The 14,375-nt window shown below is 36.2% G+C and overlaps 1 protein-coding gene across 2 annotated transcripts in view; it reads left to right on the plus strand.

The window, feature by feature from the left end:
- me1.L (malic enzyme 1, NADP(+)-dependent, cytosolic L homeolog) overlaps nt 1–14,375 on the plus strand; it is a 203,176-nt gene that overhangs the window by 128,360 nt on the left and 60,441 nt on the right. For both annotated transcript variants that reach the window (XM_041563053.1, XM_018263440.2), the window contains exon 6: nt 8,172–8,275. In XM_041563053.1, the coding sequence (XP_041418987.1) occupies nt 8,172–8,275 (104 nt within the window). The remainder of the gene's footprint in view (nt 1–8,171; nt 8,276–14,375) is intronic.

The following is a 14,375-nucleotide window of genomic DNA, read 5'->3' on the forward strand; positions in this document are numbered from 1 at the left end:
GGTTGAACTTGATGGACTCTGGTCTTTTTTCAACCCAATTTAACTCTGTAACTATGTAATCTCCCCAGTTGAGGTACTAAATGACAACGTTTACTGAATATTCCGTTTAGTCATTATCAAGTTAAAGTATATAGAGCCCTTGTTTATAATATCCCCTGGCTGACTGGCTCTTTGATCCACTGTGTTTCAGCCATACTATCTCATGAGATCTGCAGCTTTTCGTGTGTACAGATACTGTGTGGCCTGCTGAGGGAGTACAGTATATACTCATACCCTGCATGGTGAACCTACAAATTGAAATGTGTGGAATGCATCACTTCAGTATACAAGAGTTTTGAAAAACAAAATATAGTTTTCCTTGCAAACATCTGTGGCTGTGCACCAATGTTTGTAATAACTGCACACATATATTAAGAGTAAATATTTGCCTGGATTTATGTTTCAGCAATATAACTGTGTCTTTCACTAACTTGAGATTGACTTCAGTTTATTTCTCAACGTTCCAATGTCATGCGTTGTTTATGCTTGTCACTAGCAACCGCGGATATGGCAAACTAAAGACACCACAAACTGAACTGGGAATTAAAGGATCATCTCATGGGCCAAACCTTTAATAAAACACAAAGAATGATGTGCAAATATGAGTATACTATATGTGTTTATAGAAAATACAATTTTTGGCAGGTTTGCCCTTAAGTTATTATAACTCTACTGGGCCAAAAGGAACATACATATTTCCAATAGCGCCCTGCTAAACACTTAAATCAGTACAAAATAGAGCACAGTGACCGATGGCAATTTGCACACAGCAGAACTCAGAGTTTAAAGTAAAAAAAAAAAAAATGCCCGACTTCAACCTATTTTTTCACTTTGCAAACTGTGTTCAGCTTTGCAAATATCTCCTAATGTCTTGTGCAAGCACTGACCTAGTAACATAGTTAGTTAGGTTGAAAAAAGACACATATCCATTAAGTTCAACCTTAAGTCTATACATAACCTGTCTAACTGCCAGTTGATCCAGAGGAAGGCAAAAAAAACCCATCTGAAGCCTCTCCAATTTCCCCCAGAGGGGAAAAAAATCCTTCCTGACTCCAAGATGGCAATCGGACTAGTCCCTGGATCAACTTGTACTATGAGCTATCTCCCATAACTCTGTATTCCCTCACTTGCTAAAAAGCCATCCAACCCCTTCTTAAAGCTATCTAATGTATCAGCCTGTACAACTGATTCAGGGAGACAATTCCACATCTTCACAGCTCTCACTGTAAAAAAAACCCATCCAAATATTTAGATGGAACCTTCTTTTTGTGTTAGCTGGAAAGACCTACTGGTAAATAAAGCATTAGAGAGATTATTATATGACTGCCTTATGTATTTGTACATAGTTATCATATCACTAGCGATGGGCAAATTTTTTCGTCAGGCTTCGTGGCAAATTCCCGCGCTTCGCCGCCAGCAAATAAATTTGAGAAACCTCCGTGAAAATTCGCCGGCATATAAAAAATGGACGCCGGTGCCGTTTTGCAAATTTTTTGCCGTTTTGCAAATTTCGTGGGAAAATCAGTGGTGGGATATTCACAGTGGATAAACTTTGTCTCCCTTTTTCTTAAGCACTACATAAGTGAGTGAAAACGTATCATTTCTGCAGAGGGTTAATGTATTGCCTTCTTGAAACTGTACTCCAGATCAGATGTGAGATAACTGACTGGAGTGGGTGACCCTAAAACACATTAGGGGCAGATTTATCTAGGGTCGAATTTCGAAGTGTAAAAAACTTTCAGAATTCGACCATCGAATGGCATTACTTCAATATTCGAAGTTGAAGGGTTTTTTTATCGAATTTGGCCATATTCGGTCAAAGTAAAATCGTTCGATTGTATGATGAAATCGGTCGAATCAAACGATTCGAACGATTTAATCGAACGATTTTATTTTCACTACTAAAAACTTAGACAAATGTTGGCTATAGGTTCTAGGAGGTCCCCGTAGGCTAACATAGCAATTCAGCAGATTTAAGGTGGCAAAGTGTCGAAGTCGAACATTTTTAAAGAGAAAGCACTTCGATTTTTGAAGTCGAACTTTTTTTACTTCAAATCGAAGTCGAATTTAGGCCTATTTGATGGTCGAAGTACCCAAATATTAGTTTCGAAATTCGAAGTTTTTAAATTCAAAAATTCACTTCGACCCTTAGTAAATGTGCCCCGTAGGCTAACATAGCAATTCAGCAGATTTAAGGTGGCAAAGTGTCGAAGTCAAACATTTTTAAAGAGAAAGCACTTCGATTTTTGAAGTCAAACTTTTTTTACTTCAAATCGAAGTGGAATTTAGGCCTATTCGATGGTCGAAGTACCCAAATATTAGTTCGAAATTCGAAGTTTTTAAATTCAAAAATTCACTTCGACCCTTAGTAAATGTGCCCCTAGGAGTAATTGTGTGTTGTAACTTTTTGGTAATTTACTTAAAGATAATCTAACCCCTCCTCTAAATAAATTGACCAAAAACATACTTACAGAAGCAAGTGAATCCACCAATATGAATCCTGCTTACCAGCATTATGTCAAACATTTTGATGTTATTTTACATATGGGTATTCTCATTATATTACACTGTAATTAAACATGTGGATGAAGGATATATTTACAGCTAGCAAAACTATTATCAATGCCTTCAAAATCCAAATTGCAGGGACAAAGAATATGGAGACAGATTTATACAAATCCTGTGGGATTACCTTTGGATAAACGATTATTTTCCATTTTAATCTCGCTGCTCGGAGAGCTGGGAGAATGTTTATCAAGTAATATTACTTTTAAGTATACAACTCTAATGTTTCAGGAGTTTAGTCAGCAGGATGTTTAAACCATTAATAATATGTTAAAGTGTACTTGGATTTGTAGTCTAGCAACAGTCGAGTACAATGTGGTTGAGCAAAAATGTTTAGAACGCTCTTTCAGCAGGTGCAGTGGGTAACTCCGGAATTGTTACTAAAATGGTCAAGCGCCTGTTTAAGGTTGCATACTCATTTATAATATTTTACCAGTTCTCCATAAGAGATAATTTGCAGTCCACAACACTTACCTGTGGTCTGTATCCCTACACTTTCTATTAGTATATTATTACCATTATTAATGGCCTATAGGGACAACACTGTCACTGAGAGAATGTTGAGAACTTTGAAGCATCAGTATAGGATTTACTGCACTGGGATAAGGCTAAGACAATCCAATCCCTCTTCACCTCACCACCCGGTGGTCAAATTACATGGCATGAAGCACTTCCAAAAAGTAATGTAAGTAAATAGTGAAAAGATGACCTAACAAGATCTGAAGATGGGCAGCTGGTTTGGATCATCCATTTTTGAGACTGCGTTTAAATGCACAAAAGCTATTTAAATAGAAACCACACAGTAGATTTTATTAACCACATCAATGAAAAGTTGAACATTCAAATATTAGAAATAGTGCACAGGAAGAAATCTAGCATAACTACAAGCTGTTTCACTAATTGAATGTGCTAGCTGATAAAATGATTATAAAGTGTTGTATGAGGTCATTTGTTTCATTAATTTTTCCTGCTGCCTTTTTGGGCACAGATTTTCAACTTTTAAATAATAGGCATAAAGTGGAGCCAAGCTTCTGATCCAGAACATTTAGGACCTGTGCTATTCTTAATAGTACAGTGTCAGTAATTGAGACCTATCTGCTCTCACTATTGTTTGTATACTTGTGATTGTATTCTTTAGCAAATCCACACTAGAATTTTGCCATGTGGTCTGTTGCACTGGAACCAAAAAAACCTCCTTATAATCAACTCCTTTGCCTTCTACATCAACCAATGGGATCAAGCCTGATTTTGATAATTTCATGTCTGAGCAACTAGGAGGAAGAAGATTTCTTGATGGTACAATATTCATGGAAAAGTCACCACCATGTTTGATCTTAGCATCAATGGTGTCTTTTTTTCTGCATTGTTAGAGAAGCAGAAATAAGCTTCTCTAACAATGTATTCTAGTGTAAATGCTATTGCAGAGCTAAAATTGCCTTAACCCAATGTAATATTGCTTATCACCAATGAGAACCTAAACATGAAATTTGTTTGGCCTTGGGTTTCCCCACAAATGTAACATCTGGGCTGTTTGGTAGGGGGTTAAAGAAGACTAAATACTTTACATTAGGTCAAACATAAGGAATACCTGCAATTGTTTTGGTCTAATGGCAAATGGATGTTATAGATTGTGCATGTTAATATAATTAATTTGATACATTTAACATGCATATGAGAATTAGAAGATTTTTTCTGGGGGTCCAACCCGTAACTCCAAACTGTTGTATTATAGATTGCAGTTATAGGATATTAAATCACAATCTCATGTAACGATGCATACAACTGCAACGTTTTTATGTTGTTTACAGTAAAGTACACATTTGGGACATTCTTCTGTAACAGAATTCTGTTTATTATGAAGATGTGTGCTGAAGCTTTAATTATAAAGCATTTCTGTGACTATACTATTTATATCCAAAGACGAGTTTGAGCTATCCAGATGTTATGGCTCTGGTCACATATAATTGTCATTATATATCAGCAGATATCTCCTAGCTGCATTTTGGCTAGTTTTGAGTTTGTATTCATTTTAATACAAAAGTAAACAAATCTAGTTTGTACAGTTGGGAATATCACAACAGTATTTGAAGATATATCATAAACTTTGGCAGTGTAGAGCAAAAGTACTTTGAAAGATAACCCACAGTACAGTTATGTGCTTAGAATAAATGTAGACAGGACGGACATGGGGGAGCAGGGAATTTTAAAATTGTTCACATAAAAATGGGTCCTATGATAAAGCAACCAGGGGTAACAGCTTCAAAGTAAATTATTTAAAGGGGTGGTTCACCTTTAAGTTAACTTTTAATATGTTATAGAAAGACTAGTTCTAAGCAACTTTTCAATTCGTCTTCATTATTTATTTCTTATTGTTTTTTTAATAATTTGCTTTCTTCTGACTCTTTCCAGCTTTCAAATGACCCCATCTAAAAACCAAATGCTCTGTAAGGTTAAAAATGTATTGTTATTGCTACTTTTTATTCCTCATCTTTCTATTGAGGCCTCTCCTATTCATATTCCAGTCTCTCTTTCAAATCAATGCATGGTCGCTAGGTTAATTTGGATTCTAGCAACCAGATTGCTGAAATTGCAACTACAACTAATAATGAAAAATGAAAACCGATTGCAAATTGTCTCAGAATATCACTCTCTACATCATGCTAAAAGTTAATTAAAAGTTGAACAATTCCTTTAATTCACAGGTAACAAAGTGTTCCTTTAACCTTTACATTTGAATTTGACTTTTTCTGTGGTGAGCTGTAATGTCACATTTTATTTATATGGGTGTATAAATGGATGGATAAATAAAAGGTTTTGCTATAGAACCCCTCAATCCTTATTTTTGACTGCAATGTTGGCTATACAACTCACGAGGAGTCAAAGTGCTCTATTTTGTATCCAAGATTATGGCGTCTGCACATTAGCATTAATATAAATAGATGCCAGAGACCTTGGTTTAATGTCCAATTATAGGTCTTTCTCTCTAAAGTTCCTGGATGCTTCTATATTGCTATTTTGACTTGATCTCCTGGTTCATTCATTTCCTGCCTTGGTTCTGACTACTCTGATCGCTGCCTGCCCTGACTTGGAATTTGATCTTGAATTTCCTTACCCCTTCCGATACCATGCTTTAGACTTTTTCTGCCTGTCTGAGTTTCAGCTTCCTCCTTGGTCTTCCACCTCACGTAGGCTGGTGGGCCCTGACAAGGTGATCAATATGGGATGGTACCTGAAGACCCGATAGTGTCCTTCTATTCTGCTGCAAATACTCTCAGTTGCCTACAGTATTCCCTCTGTCTCTCTTTAATGGAATCTATATAGAAAATTAGCCGAACAACACAAGCTGGTGTAGCGGGGATCTCCCCTGCAAGTTTATTTAGTCAAGTGATGTCTGATGAAGGGGCACGCCCCCGAAACGTTACATCACTTAACTAAATAAACTTGCAGGGGAGATCCCCGCTACACCAGCTTGTGTTGTTCGGCTAATTTTCTATATAGATACGATTGGGAGAGGTGCCGACCCCTCCAGCCAACACCAGGCATCGACTATCAGGAGAGACTCTGGGGAAATTAGGTAATATATTCGCTCTCTTTAATGGAAGCCACCCCTTACACTGACTTATTGATAGAATCTTTTATTTCTTCATTTCTTCTTCATTGTCAGTGATGTAGGTGAAATCCCTATGCAAATCCATGTTTATATCTGTGCTATAATTATTCTTTCCAGTTACCTCTGATCAAGGCCCCCTTGGTTAGAATGAGTTTACTAAATAGCTTACTTTTTGCCTATTGATTTAATGAAAAAAGCAAATGTTTCTTTTGAGTTCTTGAGCAACAGAGACACTGAAACAGAAAATCTGAATCTACTGTCACCTACCAACTTCTTTTCGCGCAATTTCATAATAAGGCTAAGGTGTATATTGTGCTGATAAAATGCAATGCAAATCTGATTTCTTCTTATCTAAAAGACATATCCCAGAAGAAATTATGAAGTCTGTCTTCACTTTACCTCTATTTAAACCAACTCATTAATTATTGGGTGTACATGTAAAAACAAAAAAGTATACCTTGATGCTTTATAAATAAATAAATATATAGCTAAGTATTATTTAAAAACATATGCAAAATATAATTACAGCATACATAATAGGGGTTATTTACTAAAAATCTGATTTTTTTTCATATTTTATTAATAAAAAACACTACTAAACTCCCATGCTCGATTTGACCTTATTTATTACGAAAATAACCAATAAGATAATAAATGGATTGCTGAGAAATTTAATAAAATTGTGTGAAAACATGAATGGCAAAAATTTTTCTGGCTTTTTTTCTCAAATTGCTAAAAGTCGGATTTTCAGGCTAAACCACGATAACTTTAAATTGAGATGGGTGCCTCTAGCATTGACTTATGGCAGATTTTCAGATTTGAGCTTTTTGCAGCATCTGGGTATAAAAAAAATCTAAAAAAAAATTTAAGTTTTTTTTCTAAAAAGCCTGACCAGATAAATTCGAGGTTTAGTAAATAACCCCTAAATATTTTACTTGTGATACCTATTTAATTATGGCAACAAGCTGTGTGTCCTCACAGAATGGTCTGATTATGCCACCATACATTTTTGTAGTTCTCTAGTAATTGATCGGTCTAACAAAATAACCTAAAACGAAGTGTAAGAAAATGCTGTGTACACTGTATATGTAGACTGTGTCTATCATCATCCACAAAATAGAACTGTAAAATAGGCCTTGAAAGACAACTTTTTAAAAAAAAAAAAAATGCAGAAATAAACACATTCAGAAAACCCCATCTGGGAGTTACGTAGGTATAATGCCAATAGATTAACCTTAATACTGCTGCAGCCAACTCAAACCTCTAAAATATTTGAACCTGCCACACAGGACACCGTACAGTCCAACTTGATCTTGTGCTGCTGCCTGCACGATGGATGAAGCTAGTCCTCATATTCTGCTGCCAGTTCTCACAGTGTTCTTCAGTTGCTTCCAGCATCCTCTTTCAGCTCTTAGGAACAGATATAGACTTTCTCAGGGGTCCTTGAAAAAAGTTCACTAAAGGAATGCTGGAAGAAAGATTTGGCTGAGACAAGCTACATGACTGTGTGGACAATACATTATTAAAATACTTTAATGTTGAAGGATTTTACAGAAATATTTGCCCTAACTGTAAGTAGGGCAACTTTTGTTCAGCACTATTTACTGCAACGTTTGCCTAACTGTATCCATACCATTAAGAATTAAAGCATGATATAGTCCAGTACTTCAGTGTACCGAAAGGTGAAGGTCAACTTTTTTGCTAAAAGCAATATGTTTTTAACGAAAAATGCAAAGACAAACAACTGCTAAAATAAAATGTTGATGTAGTATTAATCATCCTGAAATATCTGCTTTAGTTCCAGTTGTTAGGAGGGATCCCAAAAGACTAAAATATTCTAGCTCTGACTCTATGTGAAGAATACAGTGTATTAATAGTTCTTTCAACATTCATTCGTCAGCATCAGTCATTTTCTGTCTCTGTCAAAATATATTCATTTTTATTTCCCTCTCAACAGGAGCTTTTAAACGATCCCTTATACATTGGGCTGAGGCATAGACGAGTCAGAGGAAAAGATTATGATGAGCTTGTCGATGAATTCATGAAAGCAGTGACTGAAAGGTACAAAAGGAATTCCAAATACCCATCCTTCTTGCTGTTCTATAATTCACATATACAGTAATATGAGTAGTGTTCATATAATTATAATATTCCATAACCTATATGACTGAATAGTGTTCATATTATTATAGAATTCCATATCCAAAGTTGCTGGAAGGTCACAATTGCAAAATAACACCAACATTATCTGACAATTATGAAATATATCATACAAAATAGTCAGAGGGATTTCAAACCTCAAGCAGTAATTGAGCTGACACACATCAAGTATGTTATCTCTCACATTTGTGGGTGACATGGTGGCTCCATGGTACTGCTGCCCTGCATCACTGGAGACCTGAGGTCTATTCCAACCAGGGATCTAAAATGATTTCCCCATGTCTGCATGGGTTTCCTCTATGTAAAATGCTGTCTAACATGTTGGCACTGAACGAATAAAGGGATAATAATAAGGGGTGATGCTTGGTGGACACTTTCTTATAGATTTCCATATGCATATTTAATGAATACAGCTCTCTTATGGTTGGTAAAATGCATAATCCAAGATTACTCTGGCAAACATGTCATAGTTTGTGGATAAAGCTTGGCTTCATATTTCTAGGAATACTACTTTCTAAAGAGCGTCTCTGTAGTTAAAACTTTTATCAAACTTTAAATGGAATGTTGAACTTTTAGTCTGGATAGATCTATGTTTGTTTTACATGTGATAGTATTGTGAGGAGCAGTATAAAAAAGAAATGGGATATATTGTTCTTCCTTCTTGGATTATACAAATGCCTATATAAATGTGCTGGAATAACAGACATTTTTTGAATATCTTACTAAACAAAGGGCTGTTCATTATGTGGCTCAAAATAAAGAAAATGTCACAAAACAAATAGGGCATTTAAATATTTTATAGTGTATACAATGCATTCATAATTTTATACCAGAGCAGGATTTAATCATTATAAAAGCATTATTATTATTACTATTATTGTAACTAGATGTCTAATAGGATTTTGCTATATTACCCTGCTTATGCAAGAGGCTGAGATGCCATGAATTCATATATAAAGTAAGAGTGAGTATAGCAAAGAAATACCTGCTACTATCCTTTAGCCATGGAGTTCATTTAAACTAATGCTCCCAGTCAAACAGTGTGCTTCATGGCAGAATTTGTGTTATCCCGGAACTTCATGTGCATCAAAAATTATGCATCCTATATTAAGGTAACCTTTTTATAATAAAGTATAACATTATTTGAAAAACAGCTGTTTTTATTAGAATTGATGATAAGAACTTGTTGAGAATGAATCAATCTTTCCATTAAACGTAGATTTTTTTTATGAGCTTATTAGAACACAAGGAAAATTGGCTTTGGAGTAAGTGGATTCTGCTGAAAGATAATACTCCTCACCTAACTAGCCAGCTGTCTGCCATGTTATTTTAAACCATCTATAAAAGGAGAGGGCAATATAAAATGTAACATCATTGACAGAGGGCTCTTTTGTTTGGCCTTTGTATCTCTAAATGGAAAAGAATGTTCTGGCATGCTGTTATTTTAGGTTTCTAATAACTTTTCTATAAGTCACATTTGACTACTAACAACAAAGGAGGAGACATATTTTTTTCCCCTTCCAAGTACAAGAACAAACTATTTATCAAAGTTCTGAGCTACACTTATGTCTGGGAACGGACTGCAGTTCTCTTTATGCTGAATGGGAAATGCTGCCAGAATATGAATTTCTGTTGATGTGGCACACAGTATAGTACTACAGCATATTAAAGTGAAAGGGTTTTTGCCTTTACCCTATTTGATGGACATAAATTGAACATATAAATATACTATATGTATACAGTATATCTGTGTGTATATCAACACGTTTATACTATCCACTGAATTTATAAAGTATTACATTGCCTAGGATATTTTTGGCAAAATGAAATGTCTTCAGACACAGATTTGTGGGCAGGCCACAAAGACCCGGGTCTACGGCGGCAAAAATCTTCCTCCTGTTGACAGCATGTGAACTGGGCACTGGGCTGGAGAATTTGAATCTCCTGCCCAGACCCAGAGATCAGCAGCAGCAGGGAACAGGAGGGATGAGAGTGGGGGAGGGGGCAGTGGGAGCAGATACTAGGGTGTACATGTGGTCAGGGTTTTGTATGGTGGTGGGGGGGTTGTGAGAGGCCTAGGGGTACTTTGGATTGAAAGCACCCCTAGGACACAACTGATTAATGACATATAGCAGACATTTTTCAATCCCACTACAACAATGGCCATCTCAACTTGTGTGTGATTTGCCAAATATTGCATCCATTTTAGAACCCTGTTCTGTAAATTGTTGCACACATTAGTTAATGGACACTCAAAATGACAATTGAATTTTGCACAATGGGAAAAAAACATGGTGTATTGCAATAGAAAAGTGCCAGTATTTAAGCTGCACTGTAAAGATCATGCCACAGCTGACTTTTCAAGCTCTAAAGAGCTTATCCTGTATTTCTAGTTGGGTAGTGGAAATTCAAGCAGCTAAAATCCCATTTCAGGATATTGCTTGCCTTTTCAATAGGTCACTCCAATTGCAAAACACTCTGATCATACCAATATTAATCTATACAGGCAAAGGTCCAATCATAATTAAATTAATCTGCATCTTTGCCAAAAGCTAGTGATTGGAATGGCAGTTTTCTTGGCAGTCATCCAATATAAACCAAGATCTCTATTACCCAGGGATCAAATTTTATTGCTACTTTCCCACCCGACACTTTGACTTAAAATGGACAGAATCTATGTTATAAACATATTTGCAATGTTTATCTATTAGAAAATAGTTACCATTGTGAGATTTTTTCTAATGATCTCATATATGTGCCAGTCTTTTACTAGGTTGCAATTTCCTTGCTCTCAGGATGGCCACAATCAAACTATTTGGCCCTGATGAGACGACCAACAAATAATAAATAGTCAAAACAAGGATTACTCTGTATCAGATGATGAAAATTACTATGTGAAAGAGCCTTTTATTGTCCCAAAAAGTGGCGATTACTTTTCTCTGCATAATATTTATACAGTTTATCTTACAATAAGATTTCTCACTATTCATTATACCCTAGTATAGACTGCCCAATTAACGATTTGGGGTCATTTACAATGCATCACCATTGTGTAGATATTCAGATGTGCAAGTTAGGGAGCATCAGGAATGTGCTGCCTTTTGCTCCTCACACTGTCACCCTTGGGTATTGTAACAGACCCATTTTGTTTGAAAGACCCAATAACAAAAACATGAAAGGGCATAGGCCTCTCGGTAGGCATTTGTACACTTGCAGAAAATAAACTGAGCCTGCCCACACCTGTCCCATGCTTAGTGACACAAATTAATTCGATCTACCTACCACTGAACTCATGAGATGGATTTGCGCCAGGAAAATATTTTCCCGTTTAAATCTGTCAATCTGTGATGATGACAGATTGCATTTTTATGGCAGTGGAGGAAATGCAATGTGTGTCATAAGCCATATACTTTTTAAATCTATTGTACAGTTCCCATGCATTTGTAAAAACTGTGTGCTGAGCTCTAATATAGTTTATTTAAGTTAGCTATTATTTAGCTATTGGGGCTGCCATTAAGGTTTCAGCAGAGCTGTAGGACCGATTGTGAACAGAAGATAACAAGCAGATAACCTATGTAAATGGGTTTTGTACTTAAGCACTGATAAACGGACGTCAGATGCAATTCATGGATCTCTACAATACATTTAGGAAGTAAACATTTCCCATTAGATTGTTGCTTCCAATAATTATATCATTTGCAGATGCTAAGCAAATATAAATGTATACAAAATCTTTTCATTTGACTGGCGCTTAAATAGTATATTGCTGGTATAATACAGAAAGATATTGCTGTTGAATGGTAACAGGGGGCCTATCAAATTCCTTTCATGCTGTCTATAGAATGTAGTGTAGGTCACCTTACACGTAAATGAAAATTCTGCATATACAATGGAGGATGGCACAATAGACTGATGTGTGTATTTCTTTAATATAGTAGAAGATGTTATTGGGTAACCATGTTTTTAAAAATGTAGTAAGGATTTATTGAAAAATCAGATAATAAATCAAATATAAGGCAGACAAATTTCAATACAACGAATAAACAAGAAGGTAATTTGGTGCCTCTACACCAGGGGTGTCCAAATTTTTGGCTCGTCGGGCCACATTGGAAAAAGAAAAATTGTCTGGGGCCACACATGAAATACACAAAAACATTTGATTTGTAAAAGTAAAGGAAATACACAGAAAAGAACTACAATGCCAGTTGGATAACCAGATGGAGCTATACACTGGAATATGGGACACCTGGATATTAAATAGACGTATTATATTATTATTACTAACTGGGCAATGGGCGGAGTTCCCCCTCCTCCTATTTCCTCGGGAACCAAGCGTTTCAAGCTGGGCCGCATTCATATTCATCCTGGGCTGAGTGTGGCCCTCGGGACGCAGTTTGGTCACCCCTGCTCTACACAGACTGATCCCCAGCCCTAATTTTAGCACTTGGTGTCTCTGTTCTGATGGGTTTATGACCCATATACATTTTCACCTGGGTGGAGCATAGAGTTCCTCGTCAGCCTAGCCCTATTTATCTGTACAACTACAGAACCTCATCTTAAGAATCAAACCCCCATGCTGATTCTCACTCACTGGGTTAACTATCCTTACCGGGAATCCACTGTAGCCTATCCTACCCCAAGTTCGGGCAAATATTTCACAGTTCTTCAAGGCTTAGGAGGAGATTTGTGATATATATAAATATATATATATATATATATATATATATATATATATATATATATATATATATATATATATATATATATTAGGGTAGAGGAGGGCTTCTGAAGCTCATTATTAGACAACAAATGATTAGTACCAAAGTGCAAATGGCAAGGATCAATTGGGAGATCAGAATTAGAAGAAATAGGGCTAAGTGGGATCGGCTCAGGAACCCAGGAACTGGGGCTGGGCCACTAAAGGGAATACTATGATCCAGCACAGGGTAGAGGAAAAGGCAGGCAGGCTTAAAAAAAAACCTGCCAACTGCAGTTGAGAGCAGCGACAGACACAAACAATGGGCAAGTAATACTTTACAAAAAATTATAAAAATAAGGAGGAACACAGACCTTCCAGCATAAGGTCCCAGGTTCTAGGTCCTGATCAGTTGTTTCAGCCAGACTCCTTCTAGACAGGACACATTAGACAGACATTGAAGAAGGGCAGCTTATACAGTGCAGTGAAAATCTTTTGTTTAAATGTTTTTTTTATTTGTTTATTAAATGCTCACTAAATACATGGTAAGATCATATATGATGCAGTTGTGTGTTTGGCGAACATTTATCTAGCAAAAACACAATAACATTCATAAAAAAGATTTCTCCACAGCACTCAACAATGTTTAAGATGTAAAATGGTCCACAGAACAATACTAATACTAATATGCTTTATATTTTTATATATATATATATATATATATATATATATATATATATATATATATATATATATATATATATATATATATATATATATATATATATATATATATATATATATATATATATATATATATATGGTGTGTGTATATATATAAAAAAGACCAGCAACACCGGGATTTCAGTGAAAAAAACACTTGACCCGGGCAGTGTTAAGGCCACCGTCTTACCTTGTTCCACTGATCTTCCCCATTCACATACTACTCCACATACTCAATAAAGACACTTGAAACCCAGGATGGAATTTAAAGTCCGCAGCTTTATTAAACATTAATAAATGCAAATAACCATAGATAACTGTAATATAACAGTAACTCACGGGAATGCACGGGGTTACTCCCTTGAGTGACCGAGCCAATGCCATGCCGGCCACCAGGGCGCTGCCCTTGGATGGGCAAGTAGTAGCAGATGGCCTCACTTAGCTCACCACCCGGGGCCCTTACCCGGAGAGGCATTAACCCAAAACAGATAGGGTACTACAGCCCCCATTACCCCACACTGGCAAGCATTCCCCCGCCCACTATTCCTCTCGCTAAATAATTAACGAGTTACTCGATAATAT

This window comes from Xenopus laevis, chromosome 5L, assembly GCF_017654675.1.
Source record: "Xenopus laevis strain J_2021 chromosome 5L, Xenopus_laevis_v10.1, whole genome shotgun sequence".
NCBI classification, from domain to species: domain Eukaryota; kingdom Metazoa; phylum Chordata; class Amphibia; order Anura; family Pipidae; genus Xenopus; species Xenopus laevis.